General features: G+C 54.4%; 8 protein-coding genes across 8 annotated transcripts; 4 read left to right on the top strand and 4 right to left on the bottom strand.

Annotated features, from left to right (window-relative positions):
- Nucleotides 1-1,965: 1,965 nt before the first annotated feature.
- Nucleotides 1,966-2,666, bottom strand: J4E90_009053 (uncharacterized protein; the record flags this gene model as incomplete). Its single annotated transcript, XM_051438574.1, has 2 exons — nucleotides 1,966-2,358; nucleotides 2,412-2,666. 2 exons carry the CDS (start codon nucleotides 2,664-2,666, stop codon nucleotides 1,966-1,968), a joined length of 648 nt encoding a protein of 215 aa, XP_051287884.1.
- A 2,123-nt stretch (nucleotides 2,667-4,789) lies between these two features.
- J4E90_009052 (uncharacterized protein) lies at nucleotides 4,790-7,290 on the top strand (the record flags this gene model as incomplete). The annotated part of the gene is made up of 3 exons (XM_051438573.1): nucleotides 4,790-6,640; nucleotides 6,846-7,098; nucleotides 7,157-7,290. The coding sequence occupies 3 exons, from the start codon at nucleotides 4,790-4,792 to the stop codon at nucleotides 7,288-7,290; spliced, it is 2,238 nt and encodes a 745-aa protein (XP_051287883.1).
- A 148-nt stretch (nucleotides 7,291-7,438) lies between these two features.
- On the bottom strand, nucleotides 7,439-8,716 carry J4E90_009051 (uncharacterized protein; the record flags this gene model as incomplete). Its single annotated transcript, XM_051438572.1, has 2 exons — nucleotides 7,439-8,622; nucleotides 8,671-8,716. The coding sequence occupies 2 exons, from the start codon at nucleotides 8,714-8,716 to the stop codon at nucleotides 7,439-7,441; spliced, it is 1,230 nt and encodes a 409-aa protein (XP_051287882.1).
- Nucleotides 8,717-9,113: 397 nt separating this feature from the next.
- Nucleotides 9,114-9,870, bottom strand: J4E90_009050 (uncharacterized protein; the record flags this gene model as incomplete). Its single annotated transcript, XM_051438571.1, has 2 exons — nucleotides 9,114-9,739; nucleotides 9,789-9,870. The coding sequence occupies 2 exons, from the start codon at nucleotides 9,868-9,870 to the stop codon at nucleotides 9,114-9,116; spliced, it is 708 nt and encodes a 235-aa protein (XP_051287881.1).
- Nucleotides 9,871-10,402: 532 nt separating this feature from the next.
- Nucleotides 10,403-11,506, top strand: J4E90_009049 (uncharacterized protein; the record flags this gene model as incomplete). Its single annotated transcript, XM_051438570.1, has 1 exon — nucleotides 10,403-11,506. One exon carries the CDS (start codon nucleotides 10,403-10,405, stop codon nucleotides 11,504-11,506), a length of 1,104 nt encoding a protein of 367 aa, XP_051287880.1.
- A 3,332-nt stretch (nucleotides 11,507-14,838) lies between these two features.
- Nucleotides 14,839-15,908, top strand: GET3 (Golgi to ER traffic- protein; the record flags this gene model as incomplete). Its single annotated transcript, XM_051438569.1, has 2 exons — nucleotides 14,839-15,815; nucleotides 15,866-15,908. The coding sequence occupies 2 exons, from the start codon at nucleotides 14,839-14,841 to the stop codon at nucleotides 15,906-15,908; spliced, it is 1,020 nt and encodes a 339-aa protein (XP_051287879.1).
- A 1,656-nt stretch (nucleotides 15,909-17,564) lies between these two features.
- On the top strand, nucleotides 17,565-18,543 carry J4E90_009047 (uncharacterized protein; the record flags this gene model as incomplete). Its single annotated transcript, XM_051438568.1, has 2 exons — nucleotides 17,565-17,652; nucleotides 17,714-18,543. The coding sequence occupies 2 exons, from the start codon at nucleotides 17,565-17,567 to the stop codon at nucleotides 18,541-18,543; spliced, it is 918 nt and encodes a 305-aa protein (XP_051287878.1).
- A 358-nt stretch (nucleotides 18,544-18,901) lies between these two features.
- Nucleotides 18,902-22,548, bottom strand: J4E90_009046 (uncharacterized protein; the record flags this gene model as incomplete). The annotated part of the gene is made up of 5 exons (XM_051438567.1): nucleotides 18,902-19,039; nucleotides 19,091-22,039; nucleotides 22,099-22,239; nucleotides 22,299-22,331; nucleotides 22,429-22,548. 5 exons carry the CDS (start codon nucleotides 22,546-22,548, stop codon nucleotides 18,902-18,904), a joined length of 3,381 nt encoding a protein of 1,126 aa, XP_051287877.1.
- Nucleotides 22,549-23,562: the final 1,014 nt, after the last annotated feature.

The following is a 23,562-nucleotide window of genomic DNA, read 5'->3' as shown; positions in this document are numbered from 1 at the left end:
TTGGATCCAGCACATGTCATTCCGAGAGGTGACGCTTGGTAGGCATTTCCGCATCGCGCATTAGTAGAGATCTTGTGAGTAGCGGCCTTCGTGGCGGGAGACGAAGCGGTGGAAGCAGCCCGAGTTGATGTCGACGATGAACGCGTCGTGGTAGTAGGAGTGGCGGCAGCTGGGCCTGAGCAGGAACCGAAAGCAGGGTTGCAGCCTGAGCCGCAGTATGCGTTAGACGAGCCGCAGTAGCCGTATCTGGAAGTGTGTTGTGATTAGCGAGTTGTCCAAGTGGTGCTGTGCGTTCCAAGGTTGACTTACTGCGAGCAACAGTTGCCGAATGCAGACTTCAAGCACGTGAAGCCACTCTTTCCGCCGCAAGTCCCATCCTTTGACACCTTTGCAGATGCCGAGATCGGAACAGGCGAGGATTTACAATTCCCAAAGCCCGACTGGCACCCGGAGCCACAATGAGCGGAGGTCTTGCCGCAGTAGTTGTATTGCGAGCAGCAGTTGCCAAAAGAGGAACCGCTGCAGGTAAGACCAAAGCTGCTTCCGCAGCGGCCGGTCTTGGAAACGCGCGGACTGCTCACAGCAGCATTGATGATGGGGAGAGCTGCAAGGACTGCAAGGAGAATTGATCGCATGATGCCGAATTATGTATTAAGGATTATTCGTGAGATAGTGTTCGATGCGAGACTGAATGAGTGACGGGGTGGCGAAAGGAAGGGCTGTCAGATGATATCCGACGGAATAGAATACGAGAGACGGTGCGCGATGCTTCAAGTCGAAGGCGATGGCGAGGATATATATGGCGTTCATGATTGCATCGCTGTCGTGAACGTCGCCGCTTGGACCGAAAGAGTAGAGCTACACAACGCGAGAAGCCACAAGCGGGTCAATGGAGCCCTCTCGCGAAAGCGAACTCAATGCGGTGAGCTGAATGCCGCAAAAGGAAATCCATGCACTCTTTCGAAGCTGTTGTGATGCTGGTCGAGAGGGTGTAGGAGATCTAGATTGTGGGAGCCGTACGATGTTCGCGCGGAGCCGCCGAAGATCAGTACCATTTGGGCTAGGCTGCCGTGACTAGCGCCCGCCCTCTGCGCCACAGGGGTGAGCTTGACGATGCGAGCAGTAATTCACGAAGTGTTCAATCTCCACAAACGACAACGGGGCAGAAAGCAAAGAGTACGCCTTTCGCTTGGACTGTGGTCTGGACCTCGTTCAAGCTGGGTCATGCAGGTGTTACTTTGGTATACGGCATGATCCAGAAGAGACGATAGGGCAAGGAAATGTGTCAATGCCCAAGCGAACCCCTCGTTCGCGCAATAGCTTTGCTCTGGGCTCCGCGCTCGAACCTGAAGGCTCTTCGCGAGGGAGATTGGGTAAGTACATTGGTGGGTTGGTGAATCGATAACGGTGGTTGTCATAGCTTTCCATACAAGTTAACCTCAATCTACATCTGCGTAATCTTCACCGTCCTCATAATCCCATTGTGCCCCGCTGCAGCTGCATCAACCGTCGCATTATATTTGTCCTGCTCCCACTCCATTTTTAACTCGATCGTACTTCCACTTGGGCTCGCATTGCCACTGGTGACATGGACAGTATGATGTTTTGAATCATGATTACTGAGCTGGATATCATTTCTGCCATGCTGACTTGCATGTTCCAGGTACCCTGATCGTGACGGGTGTGCTGAATTCCACATGCGCGAGTGCTTGCGCGAGGTGCTGTCGTGGGTCGACATTTCACCGAACACCTGCCGGAGCAAGGGGCGGAGCGTGGCGGCGGCGGAGGTTGCAAGGCCGATTCCGGTTTCGCAGGTGGACCAGATTGCGACGTCGGTGGTAGAGTATAGGAAGTCGGGTATATCGTTTAGGCCGCTTATGAATGGGATGCGGACGACTGTTGCGGTGGAGCCGCTGGTGTTGAGTTAGCATACGATGCAGGGAACCCTCTAGAGGCGCGATGAGCTTACATAGCGCAGCAAGCCAGTACAACAGCCACCGTCATCTTCTTTCTCTTATTCATCTGCAGGTTGTGCACGATAAAGATTGGAACAATACTGAATGTCCAGTCCGTGACACAGGACAATGCAGAGTAGCCGTAGAACGAGTTCACGACAAATTTTGAGGGGATGCAGTGTCCTTTGCCGCCGCGAAACTGTTCCCAGAAGAACGAGACAGGCCAGCACTGGAAGGTGAAGACGAAGAAAAAGTACACGCTGTATACTTGGATGGCGATAAGGGCGATCCAAAGAATCATGCGATGGGTTCTATCCTGGGCGATGCGCAGCAGGAAGATGCCGATGCTCATCTTGAGGAAGATGTTCGTAACGACGTATGTAGGCTCGCAAGTCCACCACCACTGATACGAGTTGTCAGTCCCAGGGGATATGCTGTAGAAGCGGTACCACACACCTTCATGCCGATGGGATACTTTTCGTCTGGGATGAGATATCGTCGCTTCCCAGTTCCATTCTGGAGACCTAACAGCGCGGAGCTACAAAAGACCAAGAAGGATACCAGCGTAAGGACAGAGAAGTAGTCATCGGCCGCGAAGTTCTTCACGAGGACCAGCTTGCAGTAGCATCGAAGCAGTACTAGCAGGGTGCAAATACAGATGAAGAAGCCCAAGACACCGGTGAACTCTCCGGATCGATCTTCTCGCGGCATGGTTGTCGGTGGAAATGTAGTCTAGAAATCGGTCCAACTCTAAACTCACCATGCGGGGAGACGGCTATGTAATCTGTCAAACCTTCGGCGCGTCCTTTTCCATAGGGGTTGACATGACTTGGAACAAGACTTCGACACGAGCGCCATGCATGCAGGGACAGGATGATGGCCTGTGTCGGTGAAGGATTTTCCGTAAGGCGTGCAGCACGCGAGAAATGATCCACGATCCGTCTCCACAGCGGCTGGACCCTGACTCGGATAACAATGGCCTGGCATGATGCTACTCGATCGCTTGGTTATCCCGCGAAGCTTAGTTTACCCACAGAAGGCTTTCTAGACTAGGAACTGGGCAAGTTTTCCGGGAAAGTAATATAAAGTGCTCTTCGTTGTTTCCATGTGGCTGATCTAGATCTGCGCAGCCTCACCAGGAATAACCGCTTGAGTCGCATCTGTTGAGAACTCTCCAACATCAAGCATCTCGGATTTATCGCACCATCTTGTTATGGTCGCCACTGACTTGTTTTTTGACGTCGCCTCTCCGCTCGTGAGGTGTTCGCGAGCGTGCGACACGATCTATTGTTGTGAGAGTCAATTGGGAATATGTGCGAATGTACTCTCAACGACACTTGCGGCTCATTCCGCTGTTTGTGATGCACGCCGCTTCCGAGCCACGGCCATGTCAGTCCAAGCGTGTCGGATTGTCCCTAGTGTTCTCAAATGCAAACGAACGTGATGCGCAATTATTGACGAGGGAAGGAAATCCCCGTTTGCGTTGTACGTGGGGAGATGAAACTAAAACTCGATTCGAGTGCCCATGACGGCAACTACACGACGCGTCGACGGCGCAGATTTACTCGCACATTAGTGTCCAACGCGAAGCAGTATGTACCTGACTATGATGTAACCCTACTGTTAAAGCCGTCTTCTAAGTTAGGTCGCGATGCGACACGCGTCGCGTGACGACACTGCGACGCGAAGACTTCCATGCTTTATGGGATGAACGGGGGACTTGGAAGCGATGCGCAACGCTATGCTTCGAAGCAAAGGTCAGATGCATGCCTGGGGTTCATGTTTCAGGGCTTTGCGATCGTAGAATGGGTCGTCTTGAGCCGCGGGGGTGGCTGCGCAAGGCGAGACGCCGTGAGCACATCGATGAAGCCGTGTCGCAAGGTCGGATTTGCGTGATAGGCCGAAGGCTGCGTCGGAAGGAACAGCCGACATCGCGGAGAGGCAGGCTAATGGTGGTCAATGGTGAACGGGGGAGAGGCGACCGGTATGATGTCCGCGGGGCGCCGAGCATTGGCACTATTCGGGTAAGGGTGCCGAAGATAGCGTCCGCTCTGGCGCCCTGACAGGGAAGGCATTCACGCTCCGTGTAGCAACAACAACCTCGAGATAATTAGAACCTTCGCGATCGTGATTACCGCAGCCGCCGGCGCACACCGCGATGGCGCATACATTGCGACATGCTCCAGCTTCACACAACGCACTGCAGCCTGATGCCTATGACAGTCTGCAAGCTACTGTGCCACATTCAGCGGGGGCCCTGTCCTCCAGCCGGCCGACATGTATTGCCGCGTCCCGACGCGCGCAACATGTGTAGGAGCATGCGTCGTCGATAGCGAATCACTGCCTCGTCGTCCGCAGGAGAGCCACTGGGGTTCTCAAGGCACACACGGTTGGATCTTCGGCCCGTCGCGTTATCAACCATCATTGCCTCTTTCACCTGCCCACATCGCTGATCTTCTCTTCATGTTCGGGGGTGCCGCATGCCTACAACGCTCAGCTTGAGCTCGTCTGCGACTTCTCGCGCCGTATGCTGGGGGAATGCGGGTTAATGCATCGCAGGAGCGAGACGTGGTAGGCTATCATTCGAGCCATGCTGGGCTACCAGCCGCGGCTACGCGTACTCATGTACGGCAATGACGGGTAAAAACAACAGGGTCCCGGCACTTCGCTCTTCTTCGAAACGCAAATCACTTCGCTTTGGGCCGTTGTGTCTCGCGTACAATTATTCCTCACGCACTCTCATCGTTCGCGTATTCTTTGTGCTCATAGGAAACTTCATTCTACTTCCCTGCTCTATGTCTATTGTGGAAGGAAGCGCTTACAACAAACCAATCATGTCTCTGCAATCTCATGAAACGAAAGATCTGTTGGACATCGTGGACAACCTCCGATCACATGGAATCAATCGATACATCAACCTGCCCGAGATCATCGTATGCGGCGAGCAGTCTTCCGGCAAGAGCTCTGTGCTCGAAGCGGTGTCGGGCGTCAAGTTCCCCAGCAAGGACAACCTTTGCACCAGATTCGCGACTGAGCTGATCCTTCGACGAGGCCCAGAGGTACCGATCAAGATCAGTATTGTTCCTGGTTCGCTTGAGAAATATCGGTCAGAAAATGATCTGGAAAAGCTGCGAAACTTCCACTACTCGAGCGCATTGGAAGATTTGGATCTCGAGCCCGTGATTGAGGCGGCGAAAGAGGCGATGGGCATCACCGAGGGAGGCATCAAAGTGTTCAGCTCCGATATCCTTCGCCTGGAGCTATCTGGACCCGATCAACCGCATCTTACGCTTGTCGATCTACCCGGTCTGTTCCAAGCTGGCAGTCGTTCCCAATCCGATACAGATGCCGAGACGGTGAAGTCACTTGTACTCTCGTACATGAAGAACCCACGCAGCATCATCCTCGCAGTCGTCTCCGCCAAGAACGACTTCAACAACCAGTCGATTACCAAGTATTCGCGCGACATTGATCCAGCCGGAGGACGCACTCTCGGGCTGATTACAAAACCGGACACGTTGGACGAGGGATCTGACAGCGAGCGATTCTACTTCGAACTGGCAGAAAACAAAGAGGTCAGGTTTCGATTGGGATGGCATGTTCTTCGCAACAGAGACTATGGCTCCAAGGACGCGACTACGGAAGAGCGCAACAAAGCTGAAGCACTCTTCTTCCAGACCGGAATCTGGACGTCGCTTTCGACCGATCAAACCGGAGTTCACAGCCTGAAGCCGAGACTCAGTAAGATTCTCAAGGACCACATTGTAGCGCAACTACCGAATGTGCTGAAGCAGATCAGAGCTGGCGTGCAAGAATGTACAACGAAGTTGGATGCTCTAGGCACATCCAGGACCACGGCGCAAGAGCAGCGACGGTATCTCTTACAAGTCAGTCAGTCGTTCAGCACACTAGTCCGAGCCGCCATCGACGGACAATACTCGGATCCCTTCTTCGGTGACGCCTCTACTGACGAAGGCTATCAGAGGCGTCTGCGAGCTGTCCTTCAGAACACCATGACGAAGTTCGCGGCCGATATGCGCAAGAAGGGCCACACTATTGCAATCGTAGACAACGAGGATGATGATGATGATGACGATGACGCACCGTTGCCACCTGGTCAGATGTTTCGCAAGGACTACATTACAGCTGTCACCAAACTTCTGGAGCGAAGCCGAGGTCGAGAACTGCCCGGAACGTTCGACCCACTCATCATCGGGCAGCTATTCCATGAGCAGCGCAAACCGTGGGCAGGGCTGGTCGACCAATACTTGCAGATCCTTCTTCGTGCTGTGCACTTCCTCGCTCGCAAAGCTCTGGCGCACGTCTGCGATGAAACAACTCTTATCGGCCTATCGAGAAGGTTCATCCAGGTGCGGTTGGAGAAGCTCACCGCTGAGCTCCGCACGAAAGTGAAGGAGCTTCTCAAGCCTCACGATACCGGTCACCCCATCACGTACAACCACTACCTGACGGACAATGTCCAGAAAGCACAAAGCCAGCGACGAGCACGTGAGATCAAAAAGTCCCTAGAGAGCGTACTCGGTGGCGACTACAGCGGCGGCAGCACTTACAAGCTGAACATCAATGTGAAAACTTTGGTCGATACCCTGCTTGCGAAGACAGAAGCCGACATGAACAGCTATGCAAGTTCTACGGCCACCGACTTCATGGAGGCCTACTATAAGGTAAGTACGAGTTGCGCATGTTGTTATGAGCGGTACACCCTGGAGCCTACATTGACGTTGGGTGGCCTACTTTGCACTTTTTCAGCCTGATGTAGGCTGTAACGCTGTTCAGGTGTTCTTCATACGAGGTACTGCCAACATCACAACGCGTTAACAGATAGTGTCCAGCTTGATAGGCCAAGATCAAATTTACTAACATCTGCAGGTCGCACAAAAGAAGATCATCGACGACTTCGCCGTCCTCGCCATCGAAGCGCGCTGCATGCAAGCCCTTCCCGACTTGTTCTCGCCAGCCGACGTCATCGACATTGACGACGCGACTGTGACTGCTCTGGCATCCGAGAGCGAGGAGTCTTCGAAAGAGCGAACGCGTTGCAGCGAGAAGCTTAAGATTCTTGAAGACGGGTTGCGAGCGCTCCAAGACGTTCGCAACATCTCGCCGGTTCCACAGGATGAAGGTATGATTTCATGATTAGATCGGCCTTGATGGAAGGACGCCATGCTAACATGCTCAAGATGACGGGTTTGACTCGGAAGAAATAGAAATCCTGCCGAGCCCAGAACCATCAGAATGGTCTGCCCACGACGGTGCTGACGAAGCGCCGGCGGGTGACGCATCGGAAGACGAGAAGCTCTCATTTTCTGATTAGCATGCTCTCTCCTGTGTTCAGAAAGGACAATCTTCATGCGCGACGAGTCTCCGCGTTCGACTTCGCAGCGGCGGGAAATGCTATGAGAAAAGTAGAGACAGAAAACGAGGCCCGCCGTCTTTGATTATGGTGACATGGCTTTATGTATCTACTGATACCCCTCCGTCCTCGCAGCATGACTAGGTTTCGTCCCCAACGCCATAACCGGACTATTAACAAACTCCTCCAACCCATCATGCGTAAAGAACGTCTGCGCCTTGCTAATCTGAACCTCATTCGCGCCTCTTTTCCAAATACTCTCATCGTAACTTGTGACCGCATCTTTCAAACTCTTGCTCCCACTTTGCACGCTCTTCAGCGCTTCAACAAGACAATGCGCGGAGTAAAAAGCATTATTAGCGCCCTGCCCACGGTGAAACGTCATGGCGTGGGCTGCGTCGCCACACAGCGTAACCCTCCCGTCTTGATTATCCCACGGCACCGTCTTCCATATCTTGAGCTGATCGCGCAGCACGGGCGTGTCCTCTGGTATCCATTCGATTGCGCTCTTGTATGGCTCAGCCCACCCATCCCGCTTCACATGCGCTTTAAGCCTTTCCAACCGGCCGTCTTCGTTATCATGATCTTCAACGTACTTGAGCGGCCAAGTGGACAGGATTTGAAACGTCCAGGTACTCGCGTCTTTCTCATCGGGCATATCCAGCACGTTTGCGCGGATGTAGTGACCTGCAGGGTGAATCGCGATGTCCACGAGTGGGTGTAGACGCTCTTTGATGAAGAGGGCTTGCTCGGCGGTGTAGGACGCGTTGAAGTTCATTAGGGCGAAGGGGAGGGTGTCCATGTTGCCTTCTTTGGGTATGAGACAGCGGCGGACTTTTGACATGGCGCCGTCGAGGCCGATGAGGATGGTGCCGGTGTCGGTTGTGCCGTCTTCGAAGTGGACTTTCACTCCGCCGTTCTCCATGGTCTCATAGTGCGAGAAGCTCTTGCTGTATTGCACATCCAATTGCTCAGCTAACAGCATGCGCAGTCTTCTAATATTGATCTCGCGCGCCTTTGGTATCGGGAACGCAAACGCCTCCTCCCGTGTCTGGCCGTTGTAAATCACGATTCGGTCTTCGCCGAGCGCGGCGCAGTCGACGTAGGGGTCGACTTGACATGAGTTGATTTGCGCGCTGAGCTCTTCTGGGATGAGGTCGAAGAGGTATGGTCGTGCCCAGCCTAATGTGAAGGCCCAGTGACGGTGGCGGTAGACGTCGGCGCCTTTGTCGTAGATGTTGAAGGAGATGCCGGCTTTCTTGAGGCCGTGAGCGAGGGCGCAACCGGCGGGGCCTTGGTGTGTTAGTAGGGGTCTCTTGTGCTGAAGGTTTGGTTACCCACCGGCACCGATGACGATGACTTTCAGGCTGGTGTCGATGCTACCCATGTTGGTTGGATGCGGTGTGGGGTATGAGAAGTGTGAGGGACGGTGCAGGCAAGATACAATGTCAGATTCGAGAGATACTTGGTCGCGGCATCAGCGGTCTTAACATAGCATGCCGGATCGAGGCCATGCTGCAGGGTCGTTCAAGCCAGGCGACATGTGTAAGCTAGCGTAAGAGAGTGGGGGATGCGATGCAGATGCGGCGGATGCGGCGGGCGCCGTTGTTACTAGCGTCCGGCGTCGGTTCTCCTCTCCAGTGCCGTGCCCAGATATCGAACGCAACACAGTTTACGCATGGGCTTAAACGCCTCTGAGAAGTGTAGTCATGGAATGTGTTGGACAATTGCGCTCGGCTATACTGACCACGTGTAGCAATGCTGCGTGTCGCGCTCCCGCTCGGTCAAGCTCCAGCATCGACATTCATCCCGACAGCATGACATACCGCAGCCCTGACGATCTCCCTGACAGTCTCCACCTCTTCCTCGTTCCTCGGCGCATACACCATGATCCAGCTCGGCGGTGCCAACCAAGTCACTGGAAAGCGCTGTCCCCAGCCCCTCTTCATCACCAGCCTCGCATCTTGCGGGCTCACGTATACGTGGAGTGAGTTCTCGGCTGGATGCACGTGCGCGACCTCGTAGAATATCTTGTGCGCGACGGGGTTGATGGTCTTGACGTCTGGTTTGACGTATATGGCAGGTCCAGTGCCGCCTTCGGTCTTGCTCGGTCGTGTCTCAATGTACTCCGAGTACGCCTTCGTATCCGCAAACTCGCGCATGAGATCGTGAAGAGTCGTGGAAGCGCCGGGTGTTATCTTCTCAGGGAACTGGCGTTGCGGTAGTGTCCAGCGTGTAAGTCCTGGTCTACTGCCAACGCGGTCCGGCACTCTTTGAGGATTGATATAAGACGCGCCCGTATCGGGAATTGGAGATGCATCGAGCAGGTCCTGGCGCGTGTAGAGCAGATAGAGTCCCCATCGACGGATCTTGATGTAGCCTTCTAGTGTTGGAGGCGTGCCACCAGTTCCTGCGGCGACTCAGCAATCGCGTTCACACAGGCTGAGAGGGTCCCGAACCAAAGCTTTGCCAGCTCTTGAAGTCATACCAGAAGGCTAGTCCCGCGGCTGCTAGACCGGCCAGTACGTATTGGGCGGCCATCTTGAACGAGGTTACGTGGCGATCAAGAGAACGTTACTCAGAGAAGGTCTGGTGAGACGGGGTCGAGGTCGCGAGTCTAAGAGTTTGCGGTGTTCCGTTTCAAGATGCGGACTTGAAGGTTAATGGGGGCCGCGCGATGTGGGGCGAGTGAGGGATAGGGCTGTCGCGGGCGGGAAGGCTAACGGCGCTAGAAGATCGGATCCCCTCACGAGCGCCCAATGACCCGGCTGCATCCCCGCAACACCTCCGCGACCCATCCACCACCATGTCACGATGCAGCAGCAGCATCGCGCACGCCAGGCGCAAAGCGTCATCCATCTCTCGCATCGTCGCACATCGCACCCAGGCGAAACCACCAAGCTCGCGACGCAGGTGAAGATCTAGAGAGAGTGCTAGCGACTCCAAGGCATCCGCGGTTTCAAACGCTACTATTTCCATCGCCACCTTGAAACATCGCTCGCGGACTCCATAAGACGAGGCAAGCGGCCTCTATACTCAGCATCGTGCACTCCTCCAAGTGCTGAACACACAAATGGTACTCTGCAACTACTGCGCCGCTCAACAGACTCAAAGGGACGCCGCCGAAGCAACGCATCCACGCGCCTTAGCATCGCATCCCCTCCACGCAGCCCAACCCGAAGAATACCTCCGACCCTCAAAACAACGCGAACTATCCATCATCGAAGAAGCGCGGACGGAATCGCTGAAAGCCGAGTCTCTAAACGCAGAGTCGCTCAAAACAGGCCCGCCAACACCAACCCAGCCGCAGCCCAAAGAGCGCAAGTCGCGAGCGCCGAAGATGTCCATACCACCGCAACTCCAGCAGCAACTGCGCTTGCTCATCCGCGCAAACCACATCCTACATCACCACGGCCTCGTCGACGCATTCGGCCATATATCCGTGCGCCACCCGCTCAACAAAGAGCAATACATCATCGCTGGCTACGATCCCGGCGCCCCGGCGCTCGTCAAGAACATGAGCGACTTTATATCGTACTGGGTGAAGGACTCCACGCCCGTTGACGCCGACGCGCCGCAGGGATACAGCGAGCGATATATCCACGGGGAGATACTGCGGAAGTTTCCCAAGGTGAATTGCGTTGTGCACTCGCATTCCGAGGACGTCATACCCTTCACTGTAGGACACGGCACGATGGAACCGCATCCCGTTCGACCCGTGTTCCACATGGCGGGTTTCATGGGCCTGGGCGGCGCTAAGGTATTTACAATGGATAGTCTACGTGGAACGTCAGCGCCCTCCGAACACGACCTCCTCATCAAGAACGCCTCCCTCGGTGCAGCCCTAGCCTCCCGCTTCTCCCCCGAAAGTCCCGTTGTACTACAGCACAAGCACGGTTTCACGACGTTCGGCGCTAGCATCGAGGAAGCGGTGTACCGGGCGATATACACGCAGAAAAACTGCATTTTGCTACAAAGGGCGATTGCGATTGCGGGGGGTGATGCGGAGGGGGTGTCGTATTTGAGTGCGCAGGAGATCAAGGATTGCGCGGTTATGAATGCGAAGACGTTGGATAAGTCGTTTAGGCTGTGGTTGAGGGAGGTGCAGGTTAATCCGCTGTATGAGAATGAGGAGGGGGAGCCGGAGAAGGGGAGGGTTGGGGGGATGAAGATGTGAGGAGGTAGTGTGAGCTGTTTCCCAGCTTCGAGTAATGCCATGCGCGTAGACCTTACGGTGGGAATTTGATGACCCAGGAGTCTACGTTGCTCTCAGATATTTCGATCCTGCTGCGATGCGCTGTTGTAGGCCGCAGAGCCTAGATAATCTCAAACTCACGAATTTGGACTTGCAAAGCTTCGTACGCGACCGGCAGGAAAGTTCCCATGCCTACACGTCTGAACTCGCTGTCGCTGACCTGCTCAAGAAGAAGCGCCCAGTACACAAAGTCTGGGTTCCGCTCAATATGGTAGACCACATCTCCCTAGCATGTGTAAGTTTCAACGCGCAGAAGAACTCAGTTGCTTCTTACGATGGTTCGCTCTTCCACAGACGCAGGGCTTATCACGACGGGACTCGAGGAATCAAAATCCTCCGCAGTTCTACGCTTTGACTTTGCAAGAAGACTCAGATGAGTATATGAGGTCGTTTGAGTACCATCGAATCGTGCAATTCCCAACACTGCCTGGTGAGGAGTATCGTGCATGTCCTGAGTGAAAATATAGAAGTCTCGGCTTATGTTGAGATGCGGAATCCTGAGAGGAAGCATACAGTAAGGATCATGACACATCTCAAGGTCTTGAAGCTGAAGGTCGCGTGAAGTGGATGCGTCGTACAGGTAGCTTGAGGCCAGCTGTTTAGTGCTTAAGTGTCCGACGAGTTCGAGGTGGCCTGTAGGGCCGATGACCAGTCGTCGTGGCATCTCTTCTGATTGCTCAACGTTTTGATGTTTACTGTAACGGTCCTCATGAGGCCATTTCTTGGTACCATTAGTGGCGGCCCAGCTCCATGAAGGGACAGTGAGCAAGTCATCCGAGCACGGGCCGTCACTCAGCCAAAGTAGTTGAAGTACCAGCTTCTTTTCCCACACACCATATTTTGCAATGTATCGCTCTTTCTTTGAACGCTGTATGTCTTCAACAATCCCTCTGAGAGCCTTGGTACGATCCGAAGGCACTGTTAGGGACCTTCTTGTGTACTCTTTTAAAAGTAAGAGCCATTCATGCTCGGCCCCAATACTAGAATGACGCCCTACTTCATCTCTTGATGTTGTTTGACAGATCCACGTAATACCTTGAGGCATGAATGCGAGGAACCGTCGCGCAAGATAGCGCTCTTGGAGCGTCCATGCTCGGCTCTCAAGCGGACCGAATTTCGGATCGCAGTCTCCGGACAATTGCATCATGTTGAATACTCCTTGGATCTCGCCGTTCTTGCGATAAGGTAATCGAAGGACCATTGCTCTTGGACGATCAGTGATGAACAGACCTTCACTGCAATCTCTCGCGCCCGAAGCAGCTACAACCAAGGCCGCATTGCGATATACATCTCGCATTCTCTCCGCTTCAAAAATCCAATCCTTGGGATCATCTTGTATGATACAGAGAGAGTCGATCCACACGTATCGGATGCTAATGACTTGTGCAAGCTCTACGACATCTTGGAATGTCTTCGGTAGATCTTCGAACGCGATGCCAGCTTGATGCGCTTCAAGGTTGTCGGACGTTGTTCGAGGTGGGCGCTGCTTAGTCGAACCCCAACAATGACTCAAGGCTATGTATCGTCCCTCCCGGCCTTTACTTTCAACAAGCTGAACTGAAGGTTGTGCTTGGTTTCCGCAAAGTGCTAGAACGCGAGTTGGCATCACGGAGTCATACTCCGCTATACAGCGTTCGTGAGTACTGCAACCTTTTCGCCAATGCTGGATAATATCACTTGCCTGGTCAATGTGTGGGCCAAGGATTGGTGCTCGATCGTTCAAGCTTGTACATGCAGCGCTGCCTTAATCTTTTGTTAGTATCGTCTAGGAATGCTGCATCTGAAGCTGTTTACCGGGGTCTGCCCACAACGCAAACGAACATTCCTTAATCCGTGCTGCACATATTCGGCTGTATTGTGGTCCGTTGGGGCTCCATCGTCGCCCCATGTCCCGGTCAGTGATATACCATGTCTCCACCCTCATATCCTCGATCCACGGATGGTTCGAAATAACCTCGCAGAAGCGGCAAATACCTGGAGTAATCTTCGGATCGAAACCTCGTGATGCACGGGACGTTTGACTACCCAACGGAGAGTATTCCAGTATCCTTTCAGCGAGCTTGACGCAGAAGTCGCACAGTTCGATGATGTCCTCAATGATTGGTTCCGATGAGTCCGGCGCATCCTCCGCATGTTGGGAAGGCATTGACACAATAGTAGTAGAGTGTAAGACGGTTATTCTTAGGGTCGTAGAGAGTGATCAGTCAGGACTAGAGCCGTTGAAGGATGAGAGGGGATGCTGTCATCGACATTAGCTGGTTGGGCTGACTGATAGACTTTGGAGGGGGGATCACCCTGAGGGTGGGAGTCAGCAGCAGCTGGGCGTACTCAGCCCAGGCTTCGGGTGCATGCGAGCCAATGAGTAATCCTGTTCACTGGCGCTGGTGTCGACGCGCGCATGATGCGGGCCAACTCAGCGACTCGTCCCGACCCTTCACGAGGAGATTAAATGCCTTAACAGAGGCGCACTGACTGCTGAAGAATGCGTATGGCGGTGGCGGAATCCTCGAGGTCCAATGGCGTCGTCTAGGTGGCAACGTCATGGGTAGCTCCATTCGGGAAGTCGCATCACCCGCGTTGCCGACTACAATATCTTCTGCTTCGATAAGTAGAGGGTATACAGGCCAAAAGGATCTGGTTTCAAAAGCATGAACCATGAGTTGCCCAAGTGGTTATGCAATCCTGTCGTGGCGTGGGGGCCATTTTGCAGAAGATCAGTGTGCGACCGGGAGATGCTGAGCCCTCCAAGTGATAGGTTTCATAAGCAAGAGACGTCACTTGATAATAATCTAGTTTTGATTGACGCATAGCTGAATTTTACGTTGGCGTTAACTCGACGATGGCATGGCGAAGGTAAGGCCGTGGGTTATTGGGGACGTGAGGAGGAATGGGCGGGGTGGGCGCCACACGTGGCTGTGCTGTGGCGCACTAGCGCATGACGCGCCTGCCCGCATTCCCACCCAGTCAACTTTCCTGCGCGACTTGCTTGTTCTGCAACAACGCAACCATACCATCTCTACTCTCACCGTAGAAATACCGCGACTCTTTCACGCATAATCAAGCTGAGCTGGTCGAAAAAGATACACTAGGAGTCTGAAGCGATACGAAAGGTAGGCGCTTCCAGGTCGCATTGCCCCTCCGAAGCTTCGGGAAGCAGGCAGGCACTATGTTCGGGCTGCGCAGAACATGGCTGACAACTCCTTCTATAGTTTCACACTACATCCCCCCATATTTCCAAACCCCGATCACCAGACATGGCCTCGACCGCGCTCATCGACGCCGACATGGCGCCCACGCTCCAGTCCATCCTCGACCAGAAGACGCTGCGGTGGATATTCGTTGGCGGCAAGGGTGGTGTCGGAAAGACTACAACCTCCTGCTCCCTCGCCATCCAGCTCGCAAAGCACCGCAAGTCAGTCCTCCTCATCTCGACCGACCCCGCGCACAACCTCTCGGATGCCTTCAACCAGAAGTTCGGCAAGGACGCGCGCCTCGTCAACGGCTTCGAAAACCTCAGCGCCATGGAGATCGACCCCAACGGCAGTATACAAGACTTGCTGGCGAGCGGAGCGGAGGAGGGCCAAGACCCCATGGCGGGCCTGGGTGGCATGGGCAGCATGATGCAAGATCTGGCCTTTAGCATTCCCGGTGTGGACGAAGCCATGTCCTTTGCCGAAGTGCTCAAGCAAGTCAAGTCCATGTCCTACGAAGTCATCATCTTCGACACGGCGCCCACGGGCCACACGCTACGCTTCCTCCAATTTCCCACCGTTATGGAGAAGGCCCTCTCCAAGGTCTCGCAACTCTCGCGCCAATTCGGGCCCATGCTCAACTCTTTCCTCGGTGCCTCCGGCAGACTACCCAACGGACAAAACATGGACGAGCTGGTTGAGAAGATGGAGAACCTGCGCGAGACGATTGGAGAAGTCAATGGCCAGTTCAAGGACGCCGACCTCACCACCTTTGTGTGTGTCTGCATTCCCGAGTTCCTGAGTCTGTACGAGACGGAGAGGATGATCCAGGAGCTCAACAGCTACGAAATCGACACACACTCCATTGTCGTCAACCAGCTGCTGTTCCCCAAGGAGGACAACCCCTGCGAGCAGTGCAATGCGCGACGGAAGATGCAGAAGAAGTACCTCGATCAGATTGAAGAGCTGTACGACGAGTTCAACGTGGTCAAGATGCCGCTGCTGGTTGAGGAGGTGCGCGGCAAGGAAAAGCTCGAGAAGTGGGTATTGCACACCGACTCAGGATATCGTGTACTAACAGCGATTCCAGATTCAGTGAGATGCTCGTCAAGCCCTTCGTCCCACCGCAGTAGGCCCGTGCCGTTCTCAAACGCGGTAACAAGTAGCTTAGATTTGAGAGCCTCAACCCCTTTGGTACCGCTTTGGGCCTCACGGTACATTTCTCTTTTGCCGATTTCTCGCCGTCTCACCCTTGTACCTTGTACTCTTGCGATACCATGTGGTTCTGCGATTTCGCGTATTTCGCCTTCTTCCCCACACATCACGACTCAAGCAGCACGGAGTTCTGTACCTTTAGCGACTAGCCCCGATCTATCGCAGCCGGTGGAAATGAAAGACTCTGCCAAAGCAGGAAAAACTTTTAAAGCCTCGTTCTCCATATGCGTAACATGCCCGTGGACAGCTGACTTGAAATGCAGCACGCGACTGGGAGGATTCGGAGACATACGTTAGCCGCTGAACCAGGAACCGCCAGTGCCTGGGGTGCATTCAGCCCACCCAACACAATTATTGGGACTGTTGCGCACCCCGCATAAGTACCGTGCACTAGCCCAGAAGGGCGCTGACACCGACGTTTCATGCTTCTACACCATCACACAAGTTCGGGGTACAAACAGCTTCTGGTCTGCTCCGTGATGCTGTTGTTTAGGTACCTTCCTGTCCACGTTAGCGAAAGCCATCGGGCGCATCTAAGTTGACTACGTCATGCTTTTACCCCGCAACATTCAGCACCACCAAATGAGCGCTCCACCTCCATCACGACAAATACCCGTTTGTCGCGTGCAAGCAAGTTCCGCGCATGCCGGCTTAACAAGCACCGCAGTCGCACATGCTCAGAATGCGCTGACAGCTGAGCGGCAGTGCAACAAGCAACACAATGCACTCTCCATCTGCGACCAGAAAAAGACATCTCTCCATTTCCTATACTTGACGCTCTATATCGCTGATGTCACGCTATTATACCTCGGTATTTACATTCATTGGCTGTCACACCACGCTGTTACTTGTGGCTGAATGCCGGTAAACGCCTTCTTTCATGCATGCTGCATGCGGTAGTGTGCGGGATCATGCGTTCGTTTCGTCGCGTGCACACAAAAGCGCCGAACTGAACAACGTCGACTAATCGGTTTGGAAAGGAAGGCGACACGAATGGAGTAGGTGGGTCTGGGAGAACGTGTAGTTCTACCGATAAAGCCGAAGACGAACTGCGACATCTGCGACGACTGCGACACCCAACTTAATGCAGCGCCGATCTCCAGGCTGAGCACATCCGGCATCTCCAACAACCGCATTCCACTATGGTGTTTTGTGTGGCGTACATCCAGCCCAGCGGCGAAATGTCTAATCTTAGGATAGCCACGTTGGGCACAGACATCCCCTGGACAAGCGCCAGAACAAGCGTCATCTCACCCCGGTACCCGTAGCTTTGGTGTGAGTGCCGATCACCAGGATGGTCCCACTACCTGGTCCGTTTACTTTGACCGCCGGGAATACTCAGCGGCAGGGCTTGGAAGGACCTGGTGTGCTGAGGTTAGTGGTGTTAGTGGTGATGGCGTGGGTAAAGTATATAGTCTGGTGTGTTTCACGCGAAGTGGTAGGTTTGTAGGAAGGCTGTTGTACGGTGTATTCTCTCACTTTGTGCTTATATCGGGTCGTTTGTCTCGTCGTCGGTACATTCTTTATTGTATATCGACATCGACCTGACCGTTTCGACACATCCGTCAATCAACATGGCACCTTCAGTCCTCCGTCTAGGAGCCCTACTGCTCGGTGCAGTTCACTCTGTCACCGCAGCACCCGTTGAGATCAATGGCAGAGGTACATCCACTCCTCCCAATCCCATCTTCACCAGCACTCTCACTAACCCACCCACCAACAGCGGTATCCCCAACCCTCCTCTCACAACTCGAATTCTACTCCCAATACTCCGCCGCCGCCTACTGCCTCAGCAACAACAACAGCCCCAACACAAAAGTCACCTGCCCGCAAGGAAACTGCCCCCTCATCGAAGCCGCCACAACAAACACTCTCAGCGAATTCGAAAACAGCATAAAATCCGACGTGACGGGTTTCGTCGCCACAGACTCCACAAACAACCTCATCGTCATCTCCTTCCGCGGCTCCCGCAGCGTGCGTAACTGGATCACCAACGTCGCCTTCCCGGTTCTACCAACCACCATCTGCCCAACATGCAACGCATCAACAGGCTTCTGGAACTCCTGGCTCGAAGCACAGAAACCCGTACTAGCGGCGCTGGCCACGGCACGGAAACAGTATCCTACCTACCGCATCGTAGCAACAGGCCACTCCCTCGGCGGCGCACTGGCGAGTCTCGCCGCAGGCTATCTACGATCCACCGGCACGACCGTCGATTTATACACGTACGGCGCGCCGAAGATCGGGCTGGCGGGCGTGAGCGACTACATTACGAAAACAGGGATGGGCGAGACGTATCGTGTTACGCACAAGAACGACCCGGTGCCTAAGTTGCCGCCGGCGCTGTTGGGGTATAGGCATATTAGCCCTGAGTACTATGTTACGAGTGGGAATGATGTGCAGCCTACGGCGGGAGACATCAACATGCTGACCGGAAACCTGAACTTGAAGGGCAACGAGGGAGACTTTGGCGTGGATGTTGACGCGCATTTGTGGTATTTTGGGGAGATTAGTAAGTGTGAGGGCAGTCAGGGGATTGAGATTAAGGTGTAGATGATGAGGGTTATGATGGTTATGAGTATCTTTTTTAATGTATATATTGCACTTTTGACACGCTTGCGCTGAGGATTGGTGGATGGTGATGTGATCGATACCTCACGACCAGGTGAAGAAGATGCATGATCACGGTTTCGATGACACGGTATGAACTCACAAAATAGTATATGAGCACCTTGATTCATCTTGTACAATTACAAATGCAACACGGAAACGCCCACCCATACCGTCGCGGACGGCTCAAAGCTCAACATACCCGTACCGAGGATGTGGTGCACTAGAACCACGCTGGCCCGTCTTTATAACGCCAAAACACCGCAACATGCTGCCCTCCTACGCTGACACATCAGAAACACTACTTCTTCTTGCCCTTGCCCTTGCCCTTGGTCGCCGAACCCTTAGTCGCCGAGCCATTTGTCGCAACGCTGCTTGCACGAGATGGTGTCGCCGAGGCCGATCCGGCCTTGCCCTTGACAGTGTCGAGCTGCTTGTTCTGCTATTTATTAGTAAACGCAAACGTCACGAGCCATCAGGATTGACATACCTTGACACCATTCTTAGACTTCTTCTTCGGCTGCTCCTCTTCCTCCTCCTCCGTCTCCTCCTCCTCATACCCGCGCTTGCCATTCTTGTTCTTGAGATCGCCCTCGCCGAGCTCGCGCACGATGGCCGAGATGAGCGTGGTGCAGCGACGGCCAATCTCCTGCGGTGTACGCGAGAGGAAGAACCAGTCGAAGCGGAAGAGGGGCGATTCGCGGATCTCGTCGCGGATCTTCTCGTAGATGTACTCGCCTTCGACGCCGTGCTTGTGCAGCATGACGACGAGGAACTTGTCTTCCTCCTCGGTGTACACCTTCTTGTTGGTGGTGGAGACGGTGTACTTGATCTGCATCTGCTGGAGGGGCATGCGGTACATGCCAATCTTCTTCGCGATGAGGCGCTTCTTCTCTTCCGACTGACGGACGCGGAGCTCGCCCTCTTCGATGACACCCAGGTGCTTTTGCCAGTTGTCCAGCGACTTGTACTTCTTCCAGAAGACCTTGGCGTAAGCTTTGATCTCGTCGGCATCTTTGCCGTCGACCTCCTCCGATATGCCCTCGTAGTTTTGGCGACCGTACTTTGCGCTGCCGTTGAGGAACTGCTGGAAGTCACGCTTGTTCCACTCAGGGAATCCCTCTTCGATCAGGCGTTCTTTCTCAGCCTTCTCCTCTTCTGTCAGTGGCTCCGCGTCATCAATCTCCTGCTGCGCAAGTTGCTGATCGGCCTCACGGGCTTCGAGATCCTCATCCGGACCTTCTGGGAGAGGAGCTTTGAGGTTGTTCTCCTTGCGGTACCATGCGGTCTCCTTGTCTTGGAGTTCGGAGAGTCGCTTGGGGAAGAACTGGTAGTCGTGGATGGTGATCTGCTTGGGCGCGCGGGGTATCCTGGGTTGCTTGTTCTCTGTTCGTCCACCAGTGACCAGCGTCTTGCGGTAGTAGGAGTCGATGCCGTAGTTTTGTTCCTTGCGCTCACGCTTCGAGGGGTTGATCCAGGAGATGCCAATTTCCTTCTTGCGTGGTTGGAATGTCTCGCCATTCCACTCGTAGGTTGAGTCCGAGGTGAACTTTTGGAGATCGTCAAGACCGAGCGTCTCGTACCTCTTGTTGAGCTTCTCCGTCATCTCTTCACCGCGACGCATGACAGCCTCGAAGTCATCATCAGCAAGCTCGCCGTCAGCTGCTGGACCGACGGGGCCCTTGCTTGCAAACACCTTCTCGGCGCCGTGCTGAATCATGGTCAGGAGCTCGTCCTTGGATGCGGCGTTCTTGACGGGTTGTTGCGAGCGGCCTTGCTGAATGACGAGCTGGTCGAGACGCAGCTTCTGGGCCGCACGTTCAAGCACTTTCTCTTCAATGGCCATCTCGGTGACGAATCGGAAGACGTAGACCTGCTTGGTCTGACCGATACGATGGGCACGGTCCATGGCTTGCAGATCGGCCTGCGGGTTCCAGTCACTGTCGAAGAGGACGACGATATCAGCAGACGTCAAGTTGATACCCAGTCCACCAGCACGGGTAGTTAGGAGGAACAGGAACTTCTCCGACCCCTCCTTATTGTAGTCGTCGATGGCCTGGATACGGTCCTCGTGGGCGGTCGAACCGTCGATACGGCAGTACTTGTAATCGCGCATGACTGAGTAGTCCTCCATGATGTCTAGCACACGACTCATCTGCGAGAAAATGAGCACTCGACTGCCCTGAGCCTTCATACGTTTCAGCAGCTTGTCCAGCATGACCATCTTCGCAGCGTTGGTGACGAGATGTTCATCGGTAGTGTATGGCGGACCAGGCTCGGCGCCTTCGAAAAGGTATGGGTGGTTGCAGCACTTTCGCAGCTGCATGACGATGTTGAGCAGACGGGTCTTAGACTCCTTGTTGCCGGCACCGCCATTAACCGCGTCGATGTCCTTTTCGAGAATCTTCTTGTACCACTGAACCTGCATGTCGGACATGCCCACGTACAGGTTGATCTCCTTCTTGGGCAGTAGCGACTTCTCGACATCGGCCTTGACACGTCGGAGCAAGAAGGGTCGGAGGACCTTGTGCAGTTGTTGGACAACGGCGTCTGAGTCGGCGTTCTGGGATGTGAACCAATCGTCGAAAGCGGCGGAGTCTCCGAAGACATCGGGGAGGAGGAAGTTGAGCAGGGCCCAGAGCTCGTGGAGGTTGTTCTGGAGGGGTGTACCTGTGATTAGCAGGCGGCTTCGAGAGTTGAAGACGCGGACCATCTGGGCAAGGGATGATTCCTCGTTCTTGATGCGGTGGGCTTCGTCGATGATGATGTACTCCCACGCGAACTTCTTCAGGTGCGACTTCTCGCGTAGAATCATCTCGTAGGAGGTGATGCAGACATCGAAGCCATCGGGCACCAAACGCTCCTTGATGAGGTCGGCACGGTCGTCCTTGTTACCCTGGAGGACCAAGACGTTGACGTCGGGGCACCACTTGGCGAACTCGCGCTTCCAGTTGTCGAGTGTCGACTTGGGGACTGCGACCAGGTGGGGACCGTGAATGCCGGCAATGTAGCGGAGGTAGCCGATGAAGGAGATGGTCTGCAGCGTCTTTCCGAGACCCATCTCGTCGGCGAGGATTCCAGAGATACCGTTCTCGTGTAGTGAGATGAGCCAGTTGAGACCGGCAACCTGGTAGTCGCGCATGGTGCCGCCTTTGATGAAGCCCGGTGATTCCCTAAAGACCGTCTCGTTGTGTCCGCCATGCTTCTCCTCGCGCACCAGCTCGGCGTCCTCTTCCTGCTCAGTCTTCCGGCGACGCTCCGCAGCGGCACCTCCTTTCCGCACCTTGCTGGCCTTTGATTTCTTGGTCTCTTCGGCATCCTGGCGGTCGATCTCGGCGAGGATCTCCTTGATGCGTGGGTTGGGGTTCGTATCGATGAAGTGGCGGAACAGGTCCGTCAGACCGAGGAGGTATCGAAAGCGGCGGATGGTGTCGTCTTCCTGTGAGAGAAGCCAATTTAGTCATGTCTCGGAATATCATGCGCAGTGAAGTCGCGTACCTTGGACGCCCTCAGCCCCTCAGCCTTCTTGCCGTACATGCTCTTGCGCATGTTCATCTCTTCGGCGCGTTTTCTTCGGCCGTCGACTGGCGCGTCACCTGCGACGCTGTTTGCTGTGGTGTTGGGGTTGGTATCCGAGTCCTGTGCGCGTGTCAGTTGTTGGACCGGGTGAGTGTGGCGCGGTGTTGGAATCATCGTACTGTGTAGTCTGGGGTATCCACATTGTACTGCGTCTGGAATGTTAGCCCGTGTCTTGTCGTGGTCGCGCCTTCCTCCCGCATGACATGTGAGTGTCGCGGCGAGGAAGGCGCAAACGGGGGTTGCGCTTACGCCAAACTTCTTGAAGCCGTTCATTGTGTCGTCCGGCTGGTCCTGCATCTCGACATCGGAATGCGCCGACGCCTCATCCGAGGATGGCTCCTCCTTCTTCGCAGCGCTCTTCCGCGGCATGATGCCTGTCTGGGCTGTTCGCCGCGTGTAGTTGTGTCGACGTCACGGTCGCAATGGCGCAGTGAATGGTAGTACGTCTGTCGATGTTTCGGGGTTCCGAGGGTGATGACGTGGACGCGTTGGGACGTGTTCGAGGCGGCAGAGGTTTGCGCGATGTATGTGAGGATGGCTTGAGAATAACTGTGGATGACCCTTGGCGCGTCAGGTCGGCGGCGCGCTATCCTCGTTGCGGTCGTGCGCACTACCCCATGCCTGCATCCCTAAGCCCACCAACTTCCATTTGCTCAGCGATTCGACATCTACGCGTCCCCGACTATGAACATCAGTCCATTTGAAACATGATGCCACAGAAGGGAGGAAATGAGACGGACGCGATTTGCGACGTGATATCGAACATGACGTCAGACAGTCGTTTCCAGCACTGGTTACATATACGATCCATTCAGGAGTGTCACGTTGCCTGCTGGCATAGCTTGCTTGAGCCATAGCATACTGGAGCTACAATACGAAATGTTGTTCCATTGTTTCGACGACTTCTTCTAGCCTCTGATCACACATCTGGACTGCTCGCCAAAGTTTCCTCTTAGGATCACGGTTATCTGTTGAACTGGTTCTTCATTGTTAAGCTTTCGAGCTGAGTAAGCTACCTCCAGCCATCAAATGGGTCATAGCCGATTTGAAGCATTTATCAAAATCCCTAGGTCTATAATATCCCATCGGCATGCCCTCGGCATCTCATCGGCATGGTTGAGAAACCGGATTGCGAGATTACCAAGGCATTGGGAGCCGTAGAGTGGGACAATAACGCATCGTAAGTCGGCAACATGAGAAGCGAAAGACTGCAGCAACTCTCGAGATTGGTAAGCATGCATGATCAGTCGGCGTTACTTCTCTACCACTGACGCCATGTAACCAAGACAATCGTTGCATAAGTAGAGTCCCTGCCCAGGTGGTGATGTTGTCAACGACACGATTCTAGTCACGTGGGCCATACATTCCATCCTTTCCCCAAAC

This window comes from Alternaria incomplexa (assembly GCF_024043165.1).
Source record: "Alternaria incomplexa strain BMP 0042 chromosome Unknown scaffold_14, whole genome shotgun sequence".
Classification (NCBI taxonomy): domain Eukaryota; kingdom Fungi; phylum Ascomycota; class Dothideomycetes; order Pleosporales; family Pleosporaceae; genus Alternaria; species Alternaria incomplexa.
This window is presented reverse-complemented; position numbering and strand designations above follow the sequence as displayed.